The 18,158-nt window shown below is 45.3% G+C and overlaps 1 protein-coding gene across 2 annotated transcripts in view; it reads left to right on the top strand.

The window, feature by feature from the left end:
• Nucleotides 1-18,158, top strand: part of CDK18 (cyclin dependent kinase 18) — a 613,826-nt gene that overhangs the window by 385,918 nt on the left and 209,750 nt on the right. For both annotated transcript variants that reach the window (XM_078644609.1, XM_078644608.1), the window contains 4 exons: nucleotides 8,479-8,541; nucleotides 10,118-10,241; nucleotides 10,332-10,452; nucleotides 11,458-11,555. In XM_078644609.1, coding sequence (XP_078500735.1) covers nucleotides 8,479-8,541; nucleotides 10,118-10,241; nucleotides 10,332-10,452; nucleotides 11,458-11,555 — 406 coding nt within the window. The remainder of the gene's footprint in view (nucleotides 1-8,478; nucleotides 8,542-10,117; nucleotides 10,242-10,331; nucleotides 10,453-11,457; nucleotides 11,556-18,158) is intronic.

Below are 18,158 nucleotides of genomic sequence, written 5' to 3'. Positions count from 1 at the left end.
ATAGAACAAACCTACCCTACACCAGTGGCGGCTGGTGACATTTATAAATGGTGAGGCGCAAATGTTTGGGACCTGTTGGCGAGCAAGCCTGATTGTCTCTCCCACACACAAACACACACACACAATTTGCAAGTTAATGCAGGGAGAGGGTACAGAGGGGAGGGCACTGCTAACACACACCACATCAGTCACCCGCACAGGACGGCCAGCTTTCTTATCTGCCCAGCATATAGAAGCAAGTACCTTCACCACTGCCACTCAGAAGCCCGCTTCAGTGTAGAGCCAGTAAAAAGACAAAGCAGCCTCCTTTGAAAGCTAGACAAGAAACAAACTAGTGACACATAATCAAACACAGGCATCTCTCTGATCAATGTATCACATATCACGCCTAGAAAAGTTGTGTCCAGTCTTCTGATTACCAGATTCTATCATTTGTTTTGCAAATGTATTTATTCGGTATCGTGGGTAAAACAAATTCACACATATTGCACAGGGATGCTCCTGTTCGATTGAGAAAGGTCCGTTACTGTTCATGTCGCAATATGTAATGTGCCGTACAATAAACATCAAACAAGTGGATCACAAGTTGGTGGTAAATGCTGCAAAGACGAAGGTGAATGTCTTCGGGAAATACAAGAACAACACACACACAGCTGGAGCCTTGGCAATCTTAAAATCGCTTCAACTTCAAATTACAATTACTTAGGCATCTGGTTCTCGGAGAATGGCAAACTAAATCTACATCTTAAACACCTCACAGGGAAAGCCAGGGCCTCAGCTTTAACATTCGCGTTATACAAACTACATAGCTTTGTACACAGCTCATCAGCAGAAGCTATATTAACAACTATCATGCGGCGGAGTGGATGGGGGGGGGGGAGGTGGGATAATTAAATATCAACAATTTACAAACGAAACTTACCTTAGTTAATGGCTTCCCGCTTTTCTTTCCTGACTGAGGCTCCAGACTTCCGACTTCGGCCGTCGCTGTAGAATTCCGACGTCATCAGAAGGCAGCAGGCAGCCTCCCTCCCCTCCACAGCAGCCAGCGCTGTGATTGGTTCGGCCGGCTGCCCTACCGACGTTGTTTCTCTCTGTATGCTGCAGCACAGCAGCTTACAGAGAGACAGGGAGAGTGGGAGGGGTTACTCGGGGGCAAGGGGGAGTGGCTTGCCTTCTGTGTTAATACTGTCTGTTTGGGTAGCCTCTCAGGCTGCCCAAACAGACAGTATTACCAACAGTGGGCAAGCCGCTCCCCCCCTGCCCTCGAGTAACACCGCCCACACAGGAACTGTTGCTTTCTCGCCGTGCGAGAAGGCAAGACAGAAACAAATGGTAGTTATTATCATTGGAAATAATAACTACCTTTGTTTGCCTTCTCGCACGGCGAGAAAACAGGGGGGGCGGTGCCCAAACGCCCCCATAGACCAGCCGCCACTGCCCTACACTCCTCTCAGCCTTAAAGAACCTAACCAAAGCTAAGCCCAACCCTCTGCCTATCAATACCCCAATCAAAACCTCCCTGGTCCTAGGATGCATCACCAACCTGAAAAATACCGGGGGTGGACTCCCTTCAGGAAGCAACCACCTGGGCCCCCATAGTGTTGAAAATTACATTTTATACCCATTCACACCCCAGTGGCAGTGTGTGCTGAAACTGGACATGAATTTTATTGACAAACCTATAAGTCTTAACGCCGCTTCTACAAAAAATATATGAAAACACCAAGTGCCCCCCAGCGGGACCTCTCTCTCCTTCCTTTTATTATAAATTAGTATGAATTAGGCCTTGATTATGACTAGTTTTCTGTTAGTATTTCTGCACCTGGGATTATGAATAAAGGCTAAATTCATGAATTCCTGAATGTAAAATTACTCCACCATACCAAGTTATACTCTGAGGAATGGGATGTTTCAGCATAGATTTGCATATGACCTTTGGAGATTTCTGACAGTTTTCAGCCTATATTGTATTGAAATCATGATTTGGTTGGTTATTGAGAGAATATGGATTTCCTCATTACTCCGTATTTATAACGATGTCCTTTTTTGGGTAACTGCACCAATTATTTAGGTGCCATTAAAACCACTAGTTTGTGGTGTGTACTGTATATATGCTCAAATCAAATGTGTGCTAATGCCAGCACAGTATCAAAGTAGTGCTTGCTCTAGACACATTTGATCACCCTATCTTGAAAATAGGATTATTGAAGTGGCAATGTGTGACAAGAAAGTCTGTACATATTTGCTGTGTAGCATTTTGTTGTGCTTGTAATTATGCTGTTTTTTTTCTTACCACTGTTGCTTTGTGCTGCATTATTGCAATGCAATTTTGTTTTATTTTCCATAGATTCTGTGTTGCCTTCTGTTTTGACTGTTTCATTATGATGTGCCATGTTATATTTTAATTGTAGTGTTATGTTGCTTTGTGTATGTTATTGTGTTATGTTTTAATTTATTAATGTCAACTAACGGTACTATATTTCCAGTGAAAGGCAGCACATGCCTTGAAAGTTCCTGTGCCATAGCAACCAATGACCATTTTCTAAGGAGGTAAAAGAGCACTTCTCCAGCTCTTCGTCTACTTATGACACCAGCCAGCCCTATCTGTGGCCGCTGCCAGAGCTCACTTTATGCAATATGGTCCATAGACTGGGAATGAACAGACACAATTGCACCGCCTATGATGCCCAATAGCTGACCCAAGTGTGCCACTGCCCAAGATCCTTAAGGACAGACTGACACTTCGGCAGCAATGACAACAGATGGGCATTTGGGATACAGCTTTTACAAGTTGAGGAAGTCAAGCCAGTTCCCCCCATCGGCCACAGGAGGCCACTGTTGCTTTTATGTGTGCGATTGGCAAGAGATGCATTGCCCCGAATACACACAAATTAAGAGATACATTCTAATCCCTGTGTTAACACTTACTGCTCAGACGGAATTAGAAGTTGTGTGATAATTATCAGATCATCGCTCTTTTCCTCTGACAGATTCGAGGCCGTCAAATGTGCTGAAATTTATCAGGGGAAAAAGCCTGTAAAAAGGCAAAACATATAGAATTTGGTGTGTTAAATACTGACCTGATTCCACATGTTAAATGTTCAAGTTGAAAACTGGGACACGGAGGTATTTTAAAACTTCAACCCGGGGTAATATTAATTACCACGTGTGGTAAATACCTCACCCTATGTTGCACAACATATAATAAAGGGCACAGACTGCACAATAAAAACTGGTTGAGTTCCAGCGTTCTCTCCTGGGTTTCAGCATTATACAGATAAAAACGATAGCAGATGGGGGTCAGGCTGAATGAACTCATCTGTAGTCTGTAGTACTGAAATGCAACTCCATGGTACTCTAGTGCAAAAATACTAACTTGGTTTTATATAACGCTGGCTGTCACAGACCTGCAGCATTGCTGTACTGCGAATGCCAGCACTTACAGCCATCCAGCTAAGTGGTACTAGTGCTATTGATCTCAGAGGGATAAAACACTTAGTGATCCTCCCTGAGGATGTACACAGATTTTGGCAGCAGTAACATTCATCTGCTGAGCTACCAGATGTAGTGCCGTTATGTGTTCCTTGTTCAAGATTCTGAAATGGTTGTATGATAGAGGCACTTATGACTAAACCACGCGTGCCTCTACCACACAGCCCAGACCACGAATGCGTCTTAACCACGCATTCCTTTACCACGCATGCCTTTACCACGCAATATAGTGGTAAAGGCGGTGCGTGAATGGTAGGGGGGTAAGCACGCTAAGGTCACCCCGACTCTGACCCTCCGCCCTCCCCTAAAATACAAACCCCTATATGCCCAACCACCTCCGCGCTGTCCCTAAAACTGCCCCAACTCCTTCCACTGCCATAAAAACGACCCCTACCCCCATCTCTAAAAAACTACCTCACTAACCATTCTTTCCCTCCCTCTGCCCTGAGGCCTAAAACCCTGCCTGCCCCTTAACATCACTACCCCGACCCCCCCACCCTGTGCTGTTCCTAAAACGATCCCAACCTCTTCCACTGCCCTAAAACTACCACAACCCCCGCCCTACAAACTACCCTGACTACACATTCCCATTCCCCTCCTCTTGGCCTGAGGCCTAAAACCCTTCCCCTTAACATTCACTACCCCGACACCCCTGAGCTGTCCCTAAAACTACCCCAACCCCTTCCACTGCCCTGAGACCTAATCCGACCCCACCCCCCAAGCCCAGCCTTACTTACCTCACTGCGTCCTCTGGCTCTCTTCCTGGCATCTCCCTGCCTCCGCCTTCTGCAAAGCAGGGGCCAGCAGCTTGACCATGCACTGCCTTAAACACACATATGCGTGGTTAAGGCAAGCGTAATTGTGCTTGCGATGTTGGAACACGCATGGCATGTCTTCTGACTGTTTCCCTCTGAGAAGGTCGGGAGATGCTGAAGATGAGTAGAAGAAGTACAGAAAGAGTTGGGCAAGTCAAACTTTAGATGGTATTTCTAAATGCAGATTACTGCTAAACTATCCAGGTTATTCCAGTGCAGTTGGGTTATATATATTCCTCTTGAAACCGGTGCCCTAGTGAGCCTTGAAGCATGGACTGCTGAGAAGGTATCAGGCAGCTGATGGGTGTGGACCTCCTGGCTTCTGAAACCATTCCTATTGGGTAGTGGAAGACCTAGGAGGTGATTTAGATTTTGGCAAACGACGGGCATCTGCCAGGAAATGCAGGATGCACTTTCGGCTATCCATGCATTTCTCGCACCATATAGAGTTGGTGGTAACCTCAGGGTTTCCTTCGGTGGAGCCTCCGGCAGCTTCCCTGTAAAAAGTCATTGATCATGTGGTCTGACTATCACTAGATTTCTCTGCCCAGGACTACCGTGAAAGGCAGAGAACATTATCAATGGCCCTCATACATAGGGAGAATATTCCTTAGCATCTGGGCCATTGATATTTTGTGTTCTCAAACAATCTCACATTTTAGCAGCTTGTTACTGAACTATAAAAGATGAATGTCAATCAGGTGGAAAATACATGGTGCTTGTTCGGCTTTCATCTCTGCTTTAAGTGCATCAACAATTTCACTTAGTAATGCTTAATGCCCAATTATGGGGCAATAAATGCATTTCTGTGAGAAAAGTGGTTTATTTTATGGTGTGGTTGTGAGACCTCACTGTTTAATAAACTCATAAACCTGTATTGTGTCCAGTCATGTTCCTTTGAAAAACCTTTATCTCAACCCTGGGTAGTTGTGGCTCTAAGACAGTTAGGCTTTATCAAAGGAACGAGTGTAAAGCTTTAAGAAAAACTGTTGAATAAGAAGAAAAGAAGAAAGCGCAACACAATAAAAATCTAACACCAATTTATAAAAATAGGTTGTATTTTTATATCTGAATACACACCTCAATGACAAATATCTACTAGAGTACTCAAGAGATATCAATTTTTAAAACAACCTTTAAATCACAGCTTTTTACTGAGTGCACTAGATCATTGTCATGGACTGTGTTAGCAGTAAACTTTAAAAAATGGATAAAGTTGTAAACAGCTACTTGAGCACTCTTGGGACGACCAACTCTGGTAGGGAGCCATTCACTGGGACCAACAAGAACAGTTACCCTGCAGTCAAAGCAGTCTCCAGTCCAGTTCCAAACTCTATGAGCAAACCACCATACACTTAAATAGAATGGTCCTGATGCAAGGCAACTTTGGCCCCAGGGGTCGAGGTCCCTCGAAGTCCAGGTAAAGACTAGCCAAAAACTGTTGCTACTAGTCTTCTGGTTTCTGGTTATAGCAAAACTAGCGGGTCTCATTAACTGGTGGTAACTTCCTTGCTGGACGACCAAACTGCGCTCTGATGACTCTCACAGGTCCAGCAGACTTGGGCACAACTTTTGAGGGTAGGGACCCAGTCTCGCGGTCTGCACTTTAGCAGTCAATGGTGATCAAGCATTCTTAGCTACCAACTCTCCAAGGCAGGCTTCATCAGCTTTTGTGGCCCTGTAGATGTAACAGGAAATTAGACACTGATTCTCGGGGCCTGGGGATGAATTCTGATTGAGCAGGGCATCACAGGCACTGTCCTCTCTCTGCTTGCCCAAGAAGCAGCAAGTGCAGTCCAGTCTTTAGGTCAGCCTCTCTTCGCTTGGTCCAGGGAACAACAGGGCAGTCCTTCTTTGATCCTTTCTTCAGTTCAGAAGTGCCAAAGCTACCACTTTTATGCCCAGTCTGTGCCCTCTGGGTATGCAGGGACTACTAGTCAATGGGCTACCAGGTTCCCTCCTGTCTAGTGACTACTTCTTGTAAAGTATGGCATCTATCTAGCTGAGAATAAACCATTTGGCCCATTCTCAACATGACAGAACCCTTTTCATGGCATATGGCGGTCCATAGCCTATCCCAAAGGTGTAGCTACTTGAGGGCTAAACACCTACAGAAAAAATAGTTATGTAGCAGCTTCTCCCTCTCTGCCATCTCGGTCTCTAATGCCAGCCTGTCTGCAAAAATAAACGAGCAGTCCCTCTTTTGTGTGTTCAATATTTCCCCTTCAAAGGCAGCTTTTCCTTTAAAGCTCGCCTTTTGGGCGCACACCTAGTTTTCCCTTCCTGTCAGGGAGAAGAAACACATTTTCTAACTGCAGGCTCTTTGTGTTCCTTCCTGAGAGCCGTTCACACCTTCCCCAAGAGTGCAGAAGGCTGTCTCGTGGCCAGCAACCGTAAACAGACACAGGAAAACTTTGGGCAACAAGGGAATGACTTTCTAAATTGCCATTCATGCTCAAGTTACATTAAATTAAACTTGGCCATCAAGTCAGGTTTAATGCAATGATTTTTTTGATACCTTTAAGTATATTCAGCAGTCCTATTCAGAAGTTAGCGCTGCTACTTTCTCAGTGTGTAACTCTGTACTCACCCTTGGGGCAACTAGCCTTTATGTAGTAAAAATTGCAGTGTGAGGCTTTTATTACCAGGACATGTAAAAACACATGTCCTACTTTTAACACACAATAGCCTGCCTTAGGGTTTGTTAGACCTCCCTTAGGGGTGACCTATACATATTAAAAGGGAAGCTTTGAGCTTTGTCATTACTTTAAATAGCAGAGTCTATTGAGCAGTGGAAAAGTGCTCTACCAGTCTGCAGTGGCAGGATGGGAGACATGTTTTGTATTATTGTCACAATCATGGTGGCACAAGAACTGCTGCTGTCCTTGAGCGGACACTTTACTTACAGGCTCTTGGTACCTGTGGGACTTAAAAGTAAGTTACCTTCTGCCAATTGTGGGTGAACCAATCAGACATACATTTTCTAAGGATCAGAGCAATGGCACTGAGGCTTGTTTGGTAGGGCTCAGTACACCTTTAGAGTTGAAAAGCCAGCAGCATTAGTCCAAAAACTTGGGGGTGATCATGTAAAAAGAGACATTTCCTTATAGTGCTCAAAGATGGTGTTTAGTACCAAGAACTCGGCAGCAATGGTTAAGAGTACAACACTGTGCTAAACAGAAGGAGCAACAATCATTGGCTCATCAATACATGATAATGTAGGAAATGCAAGGTGCTGCTGTGGAAGAAAGTCATGGTGCAGTGCTCGTTTACAGTTCTGATGATCAGATAGAAAAGAGATCATTTCAAGAGTACTCAATAAACCATCTTGGGGATGAATTTACTGTTGCATAAAGTAACTCTAAGTGAATTCTGAAGGAACCTTTTTTTACTATGCCCTGTATAAACCACGTTCCTAGGTATACAGGGTTGCCCCTTGTTGTCTCAACCTTAAGTGAATTCACAGCATTTGCGGATGCTCATGAGGCAAAGAGATCCATGCCAGTCAGGGAGCGATCCCTAGACACACTGGGGAGTCCTGGGAGTATCCACTGACCCAGCGGATGACCACCAGGGTCTAAACGACCCCATTAGTCTTGCTTTGAACAGTTGTTCTGCTGCTTAATCCATGACGGATTTCCTATCAACTTTGGAGCCCTGGATTTTTCAAGAAGATAAACCTTTTGTTAGGGTGATGTTGATGATATAAGCCTGAAAAATATTCCCTACTTTTATATTGGTAACTGCAGTAAGTAACATCACGTGCCAGGTGGATGCTGCAAATGAAAGATGATGATTTTATAAGGAAATGGAATAGGCTTGTCAAGGGAAAATAGTAATTTACTTTTAAAATAACTGAGTTTTAAATTGATATTCAAAGAGTATGAAAAATTAAGATCCTGGGGTCGATGAAATCGAATTGTTAAAGAAAAAGTAAACATATTGAAGTCCAGTGTAGCTATAAACATATTTGTACTCTTGTATGAACAACTATAAAACTGTAATATCGAAGTGCTTTGTCCCAATCAGTATGTTGCTCTGAAACTCACTTAAATTACGTTAGAACTTTATAATACCTCTTTCAATAATTTAAAAAACAGGAGTTATGAGGCCATGTACCTGTGAGTCTTTTTCGGCATGGTCACAGCCATTTTCTCTCTCCTTCAAGGACAACGACCTGAAGCAATATCTGGATAACTGCGGCAATCTGATGTGTATGCACAACGTGAAGGTGAGCGGCCTGACGCAGGGTGTGGGGGCGGGCTTGAGGATCCACGTTACAGGGTAAGCGGCGCCTGGTGGGGGTCATTGCCAATACAGGACAGCGTTTTTACCCTCTCCACAGAACGGCTTACTCCCTGTGTCTCCTTGGATCTCTTCCTATTGATGATGGTAGGGGTCTAGGGGGTGCAGACAGAGTGCTGATGACTTACAAGATTGTGTCTCATGGCCTGTACGGCCTCAGGGACTTACACCTATTAAACACCAAGAGACAATTGACTTGGTGGTGTTCTCTTATAGATGGCCATTCGTCGTGTTATCCTGTCGTAGGACTACTTTTGACCAACCCAGACCATATACTTGTCTTATACACGTCAACTGTGGGAGGGAGTATCATACCCTGCCTCATACACGTCAGCTGTGGGAGGGAGTATTGTACCGTGCCTCATACACGTCAGCTGTGGGAGGGAGTATTGTACCGTGCCTCATACAGGTCAACTGCAGGAGGGACGATTGTACTCTGTCTCGTACTCGTCAACTGTGGGAGGGAGTATCGTACCCTGTCTCATACACGTCAACTGTGGGAGGGAGTATCGTACCCTGTCTCATACACATCAGCTGTGGTAGGGAGTATTGTACCCTGTCTCATACAGGTCAACTGCAGGAGGGAGTTTTGTACCGTGTCTCATACACGTCAACTGTGGGAGGGAGTGTTGTACTGTGCCTCATACAGGTCAACTGTGGGAGGGAGTATTGTACCGTGACTCATGCAGGTCAACCGCAGGAGGGAGTTTTGTAGCCTGTCTCATACACGTCAACTGCTGGAGGGAGTATTGTACCATTTCTCATACACGTCAGCTGTGGGAAGGGAGTATTGCACCGTGTCTCATAAAGGTCAGCTGCAGGAGGGAGTATTGCACCATATCTCATACACGTAAACTGCAGGAGGGAGTATTGTACTGTGTCTCATACAGGTCAGCTGCAGGAGGGAGTACTGTACCATGTCTCATACAGGCCATCTGCTGGAGGGAGTATTGTACCATGCCTCATACAGGTCATCTGCTGGAGGGAGTATTGTACCATGCCTCATACATGTCAGCTGCAGGAGGGAGTACAGTACTGTACCTGTATATCATGGTCTAAATATTGTCTGACAAAAATATTGTGTCTTAAAAATCGTTTTAAAAAATGTAACCCAACTGCAGTTCACATTAGAAAAAACTACCCCCAATGGGACAACATGTTTCTAACAATATTTTTGGAACACTATATTTATGTGAGACGATAATTTTGTCAGCAATATTCTGACATACATCTCTGGGAAATACTTTCCTTGTTGTGTTACTATTCATGGGTAATGAAAATCATGGCTAAATGTAAATTGGGATTTTCTAGGTGTTTTAGCTAGGCGGGCTAAAAGTGGTCCTATGGGCAATTGGCTTAGAAACATAGCTGCAGTGCTGTGGTTGCATGTTTTGCTTCATGGACATCTGGTATGACTGCAGAATGGCAGAATGCTTGGCATCAATGCCACATTCCTTTTGTGACTCAGTCTAGAACTTGCTTCATCTCCTCCTGTGGTCTAGATCTTCATGTTCCAGCTTCTGCGCGGCCTTGCGTACTGCCACCGGCAGAAGATCCTCCACCGTGACCTCAAACCACAGAATCTACTCATTAACGAGAAGGGAGAGCTGAAGCTAGCAGACTTCGGTGAGTTTACGGAATAGTAGACACTTCTTTGTGGAGAACCATCCCATAGTGCCATGTGGTTAGAATACCTAATTCTATTTTCCCCTCTAGGTTTGGCTCGTGCCAAGTCTGTGCCTACAAAAACCTACTCCAATGAGGTGGTGACGCTCTGGTATCGGCCCCCGGATGTCCTACTTGGCTCCACTGAGTACTCCACACAGATCGATATGTGGTGAGTTGGAATGGAAGAATAGACTTTCTATTTTCTTAGGACCACTGATGTAAAATAAGGGGATGAAGAGTTCTTGGCTGTGGAATATTGAGGTAATATAATTTTTGGGTGGAGGAATAAAGATATGTGATACACAGGTGGCAGATATTTTAGTTCAAGAACAAAGAAGGTGTAAGAGTCCTGAGGTTCAGAGAGATGTGATGCAGAGCCTTGAGATGGCACTTTTCACCTTCACTTGAAGAGGCGAAAGGTGCAGAGGGGCGGAACATGCAAAAGCTCTACAGTGCAAAATTTGAAGGCGTAAAGTTCCAGGGTACAGACAATGTTATTTGGCGCTCTCAAGTACAGAGAGCTGAGCTCTCAGCTACAGAGGAGTGAATAGGTCAGAACGCAGGCCTTGATTGCAGAGAGCACATTAGCAAAGTGCTGGGCTACAAAGGGATGTAGGAGGCAGATATCAGAATACAGAGAGTTGAGGTTTGCAGGTCTCTTTTTTCAGAGAGGGAATTGGTAGCAGGGCTTTGAAGAAGACATGGGTAACAATGTCAAAGCTCTGCGGTTCAAAAAGGGAGGAAGGAGACAGAACTGTGAAGGGAAACGACATGAGGCACAGAGCTCTAAGATGAAGTTTTTTTAGGGCTGAAGTACAAGGATGTTTGGAGTTGAGTTAGGGGGGACAAAACGGTGAGGTGTAAAAGTGTTACGTTCTGAAGGTTGAGGGTGTTAGAGCCCTAAGATGCAAAGAGGTGCAGTGGCAGATCTATGAAGCACAGAGAGGTCCCGGAACTAGAGTTATGAGGCAGCAATATCTTAAATGCTGGCAGTCCCCTTGGGTACAAAGAGGTGCAAGTGACAGGGATTGAGCTGTGCAGGTGGTGAACCAAGGGAAAACAGAAGGGCATGGCCATTGGATCCTGGAAGGAAGGGGGTAAAGGGTTGACACACGACCTAGATACTGCAAAAGGCTCCTGGCAGTTCCCTAACATTAGCTGCCTCTCATTGTAGGGGGGTCGGCTGCATCCTGTATGAAATGGCTACCGGCAGACCCATGTTTCCAGGCTCCACTGTGAAGGAAGAACTGCACATCATCTTCAGACTTATCGGTGAGTGTCTTACTCTGCCCAAGGGGTGGAGCTTCAGGACTGCTCACTGGATTCACTCAGTCCACATTGTGTTGCATGACTGCTGACTAAAATCTGAAGAGTACATCCTTGCCCACATATGATGGCCACCTCTCCAGCACATGGTGAATCTGATTCCAGATTGTCCCCTGGAGCCTTTTCCAGCAGAATGTCCTGCGGGAATGCTGACTTGTAAATAAGGTTCCCAGTTTTCCATTTTTACTGATTTTTACAGAAAGATACAGACAGAAAACAATCTATTTTCCTGTCAATTTATTTCTAAAATATGGAAAAATACAGAAAATAGGTTTTCTTCTTCACGATTCTCGCCACTTTCAATCATGCATGCTAGGTCAACTGCTGTGTGTGGACATGATTTCCCATTGAAGCTTAAACAACTGCTGCAGTACAGTTGTTTACACAGTTCTACAATGCAAATGATGATTAATGTATTGGACTGTACATTGTTAAAACTTACTAGACATTTAAACATGAGTTTACATGTGTTGGTTAAATGAAAGTGGAAATATAGACATTGCGGCTTCATTTTATACACTAAGCATAACACAAATATGGATAAATAAAGATAGAATCAACAAAAATATGAGATGGAAATGTCAAAAAATATATATCATAAAACCTGGAGCCCTTATGCAGATCTCAGATTGGTTAGTTCCTCTGTCCACCAAGTGTCGTGTAAATCTTTATTTTTATTTATTGTTGTCTGATGCAGGCAAACTCCACCCAATTGGGTTGAGAGTGCTGTACAGAGCTGATGTATGAGAACACCTGGCAAGGTCAAGCAAGCGTTGCCTGACAGCATAGTACAATAGATTGTTTGTATTAGAAATGTTAGTCAGGCGATTACAGAGGAATATTAATCATGGCATATATAATAAATGGATAATGCACGACATCTAAGCATGCAGTGGGAATGGTGGTTGTGAACAAACAGAAACAAGTTTGGCACCATCCAGCATAAATACACATATAGCAATAGCAGAATCAAATGGTAGCATATTGGCCAAGAAGGAGTAGTTGATGAGCAACAGAAACAACACAGGGCTCAGTATGGTATGCTAAGGGTTAGGTAACCAGCACAGGAAGAGCGGGAGTTAAAGTGTGGCTGGTGGAATGCCAGAATAATACAATCAGTAGAATGTGGTCAGGGCCACTGGAATAATGTGAGTGTGCAGCTGCAGCATAGTTATGGATCTGCTGCATTTGCCACAAAATCCATCATCTGCTGCATAAACTAGAGATTTTAACAAAAACATTTTGTTTCTTGCTCAATCGGATCAAATGTTACAAAAAATGTGGTGATGTGTTTGAGTGCTTTGAAAGGGCCTTCGCAAAGTTCAGTTGCCTATTTCTGTATTGGGCTGTTCAACTGATACCAATGAGGTGACATTCGTGCCCAGATAGTATTACCATGTGCAAAAATTACAAAATATTGAGGTAATAGTATAAAAGAAAATATGTCGACGTATGTTGTATAATTGAAACGCTCTTGCCGCATAACTTAATCAACCTTGCCACATAATTCCAGTGGCTCTATATGCTGAAGAAAAATCTTTGAAATGCTTATTTTCCTTAAATGAGGAATAGAGAGTGATCTTCTGTCTTCGCAGCGAAGCGGAGTGAGACCCTATGGAGAAGGAGAGTTTCTGGGGGGGGGGGAAGGGCATTTAGTGGTTTAGAAGTTAAGGGCTTGAAAAGTGAGGCAGGAAGTTCTCATTGTGCCTCGATTGGCAGCTAATTAAGGTAGACCAGGGCTGCAGTGAAGCGTTACGCTTTTTTGAAACCTGGACGTAGCATGAAGTACTGCTCAGAAAGGGGCTGTTTTTTTTGGGGTAGACTAGAGAAAAGGGAGAGCCATAGTTGAGGCGAGAGATTACCATTGCCTCTGCCTCCACTGCCAGCTTTTAGATACTGGAAGGAGAGAATGCGCTTGAATTTCCTAAGTTTGTGTAGGTGGATCCTGGGCGACTTGCCCACGGTTTACATGTCACTTATAAGGTGGCCAGTTTTGGGTGATACTGCATTATTAGAGATTCAGGCCAAAGAGGCCCGGCCAGTAGCTGGTTCAGCTTTGGTTGTTAGGAGAAGAAACTCGATCATCAGTCAGCCCATTAAATTTGAGGTACCTTTGTGGATGCTCCTAAACCGGGATTTAAATTTGAAGATAGAGTTAGAAAGACCAGGATGTCATCTGCGTATTGATGGAATGGGACTAGATAGGGGCTGTGGTGCCCATTCTCCTTCATGTTAGCCTTCCCTAGCAGACCTGCTAACCACGAGTGTCACTACTCTTCCTTGTCCTTTAGGTGGTACAATAGGATTGCTCACTGTTATGCTTGAAATGTAGCCCACCACTCAGTGAGGAAACTATGAGGGGTGTTTCACTGCAAGTACCTTGTGAATGTAATGAAAGTGGTCACAGCCGAGACATAGCGGCCAAAGATAATAAAAGGGGGCAGGGCGGGACCTTATGGTCTTCGGCTGGCCAGTGCATAACTATACTGGGTACACGTCATTCATTTACACGAGCCTGTACAACGTATAAAATAAATAAATAAATACAACAAAACTGGCGACAAGTGGGTACTTGCCTACCCATGTTTCATGATCTTGCTCTTCCGTGCCTTGCCTGCTACGCCCCCGCTGATGACCAAAGGGGTATTTTTACTGCTGCTCCAACAGCGTTGATACCGCCCATTCTGGCTGCTGAGCTCTTTTCCTGCTGCTCCGATGCTGTTGTTACGCCTGTTCCAGCTGCTCCACTCAATGGCGTAGCAAGGTCAGGTGGTAGGTAGTACCCAGTGCGGAAAATTTCTTGTCACACATATTTTTGCCATTTTGTCAAGCCGGGGGTGACAAGTGTCATCACTGAGGGGGTTGACAAAATGCCAAAAATATGTGTTTAAAACACATATTTTTGCCATTTTGTCACCCCCTCAGTGATGACACCTGGGGTGTCCCACACCCACTGCACCCCCCTTCTTACACCTGTGCTGGGACCGTGGCCTGTGGCGCAGCCTGTCCTGCTAAGTGGGTGCCTGATCCTGTTCTCAACTTCTCACCGCCCGTTGTACCATGGCGTGCACGCGCATACCTTTGTTGACATGCTGGGTGGAGCTGTGTTCCTCAGTTCTGCTCCCCTGGTCTCCTATCAGCTGCAGCATATGTTAGGCTGTGACCCTCACCAACATATTAGATGCGGGGAACATCGTTTATAACGCGGTGTTTACACTGCAGTACCTTTACAACGATGCCATTACAACACAAGTCGTTACTACGACTTGCGCTGGATGGCGCTGTTGTATAAGGAATATTGTAATTTTATATTCCAACACCTTCCCTACTGTTATGATGGCTGGTGTTACAATATAAAATTATAATAATAAAAGATCGCGTTGTACTAACGTACATCCATTAGATGCACCAGGGGCCAATAAATGGTCCCCTGCCCCTGCTGGTTTCCCACTCTTGCAGTTCCTGGTAAAGCACATTCGCTACTTCCTTGGTTCATCTATGCTTGTGGGACATCCTCCATATGGGACATATTTCTGGACCAGCCCCTTTGCGTGCCATCCAGCTGACTTATGAGTCATGCATACCTGCTTCTGAAGCACCCTTCTTATGCTCGCTCCTCGGGCAAACCTGCCAAGCACATGTGATAATGTGAAAATCCAGCGCTCCTGGTATATGTGCATCGTGCTGCAGAACCGTACTACAGGGTGCCTTTCACCAGCTCCTGCCTTCCCAAAACTGATTCCTCCCCACTTCTCAATCCGAGATCGAGGGTGGTCTCCACCAAAGGTCAGTTGTTTAACCCTGGCACTGCCTACGCGAACCTGCTGTTGCAATCATCATGTCCCCTGGTACCTGCCTTGGAACCATTTGTGGTAGATGGGCCTCCATCCGCTCAGGCGGTGAGATGAAAAGACTGGGCCAAGAGACTAGAGACTTATTTTTTGGCTTTCTGTCTGGAAAATGACTGATGACATCCTATGCTCTTATGTTTGGGAGGGGTTGGCCATCCACAAACGATGGGGTCTGTTGTTGATGCTGGCCCTCCATTCACCTATTCTACGTTAAAAACTACCTGAGGAATCTGTGAACACTTTCTATGCTTGCCTAAAAGACTTGCCGAGCAACTGCACCTTGCCTGATGCTTATGATGAAATTTGTGCCCAATTCATCCAGGGCTACTACTCCATTAAGCTCTGAGAGAATATCCTCCAGGTTCCAGGGATGCCGATACTGACAATGGGCCACTCCAAAGACCAGTCCAAAGTGTGAGGCGCACACATGGAAGCAGCCCTGCAATATCAGTTGAGAACGGAACCGGTTAATGTGGTCAGAAGAGAAGAAGCCCAGGTCCAACTTGACTCCTAAGATGTGTTACAGATGTGGAGGGTCATATCCACACTAGGAACCCGGCCCAGCCCACAGAAAACAGTGTTTGGTGTGCAACAAACCTAACTATTTTGCCAAGGTATGCCGTTCATCCACGCCAAAGAAGGGGCCAAAGCCCAATTCAATCCATGCCAGGCAGTCCACTACTATGCAAAAGGACAAAAAGGACATGTATGACGATGATGACCCAGAAGGAGCTATGCATGTCATCCATCCACTTCAACCTAGTGGATACCCATGGAGGCGCATTCCTACGTGCAACATTCACCTGGCTGGCCATCAGTTACCGGCGTTAATCGACACAGGAGCTTCGATTAATATTCTGGTGCCGGATGTCTTGAAGACACTCTCTTTTCAACCGGTTTTAGGACCCACCTCCACCCAAGTATTCGCATATGGATTGTCCATGACACTCCCACTGGCCAGCGTTTTCACTGCCGAAATCGCACACAAGTCTGACTCGATTCGTGCCAAGGTGTACGTAACAAAAGGGGGCTAGGAATGCTGTTGAGCTGCCTAACGGCAGAGTGTCTTAAACTTTTTACTTTTGCCTTCAGCATCCTTCTAGGAAGTATGGATGACCTGTGGCTGAATTTGCATCTCTCTTCAACGGCATAGGATGTCTCAAGGACCATCTGAAACATCTACACATCGATGAATCCATCCAACCTATCGCACTAAAGCATCAGAGGGTGGCATTCCACCTATGCCCCAAAGTCGAAGCTGAGCTGTGGAAGTTGGAACAAGCAGACATCATTGAGAATGTTGCTGGCCTGAAGCCCTGGGTGTCCCCAATCATGGTGGCATGAAAGCCCAAACAGCTGCGGGAAGTCAGAATTTGTGTTGATATGCACCTGCCCAATCTAGCTATCTGATGGGAAAGGCATCTTACACCCACTGTTGATGACATTGTGTCTGAAGCCAGCAGCTCCAGGTGGTTTTCTAAAATGGACCTATGTGCCGCATACCACCAGCTCATTCTTGCCCCAGAATCTAGAGCGATTACCACGTTTTCCACCCATGTAGGTTTGAGGAGGTACAAGCGACTCAGCTTTGGAGTTTTGAGTGCAGTGGAAGTTTTCCAAGACACGATATGGGGAGCTCTGGCTGGTCTCACAGGTGTCATAAATGTCAGTAATGACATCCTGGTCCATGCCCGACACTGGACGAATATATTGACTGTCTAATAGCCACTTTTCAAAGTCTAAAGGACAATGGCCTTACGCCCCCGCCAAGAGAAGTGTGAATTTTTTCAAAAGGAGATTGCATTCTTCAGATACCTATTCTCTGTGGCCGGGGTCATGTCAGATCCAGCAAAAGTCCACAACATCCAATCTGCACCATCGCCCACCACTGTAACCGGAGTGCACAGTTTTTTAGGGATGATTACCTACTGTGGGCAGTTCATCCAGAACCTGACTGCTCTCATTGCCCCACTTCAAGAATTGACCAAAGCTAATACTCCGTGGAATTGGGGTCCTTCCCAAGAAGAGACTTTCTAGGCCACCAAACGAGCTCTCTCTGCAGACACTACTTAAGTGCCTTTTGATCCCAGCCAGAAATCAGAACTGTCTGTGGGTGCCAGCCCCATTGGTTTGGGGGCCGTATTGTCACAGAGACAGTCCAATGGTGAATGGGCCCTTGTGGCGTACGCCAGTCATGCCCTGACTGAAACTGAGCAGCACAATTCCCATATTGAAAAGAAGGCTATTGTGATGTATTGAGGCTAACGCCATTTTCATATTTATTTGTATGGCCAACCATTCACGGCTCATTTGGACCACAAGCCACTAGTCCCTCTCTTCACTGGATCATCATCTAAACCGTCCCCAAGAATTGGGAAATTGATTCTTCAGCTTCAGGCATATCATTTCTCTGTGGTATATTGGCCTGGATTACTCATCCAGGCATGCCAGACCCGCCACTGTGGAAGAAGTCATATGCCAAAGAGCTGGAAGAATATGTTCAACTGGTGATGGAACGGTCCAGGCCACTTCTTATCTTCCTTGAGGACATTGTTAAAGCCACTGCTGCTGATGAATGCCTTCAACTGGCTGTCTCCACAGTAAGATCTGTGCAATGACACACCCTCATTCGAAAGGCCTCACACTGTACCGAGAAAGTGAGACTGACCCTAACATCTCTTCACAATATTCACCTGGA

Source organism: Lissotriton helveticus, chromosome 5_1 (genome assembly GCF_964261635.1).
Source record: "Lissotriton helveticus chromosome 5_1, aLisHel1.1, whole genome shotgun sequence".
Taxonomy (NCBI): Eukaryota; Metazoa; Chordata; class Amphibia; order Caudata; family Salamandridae; genus Lissotriton; species Lissotriton helveticus.
The sequence above is the reverse complement of the archived record's forward strand: the minus strand, read 5'-3'. Positions and strand labels throughout refer to the sequence as shown.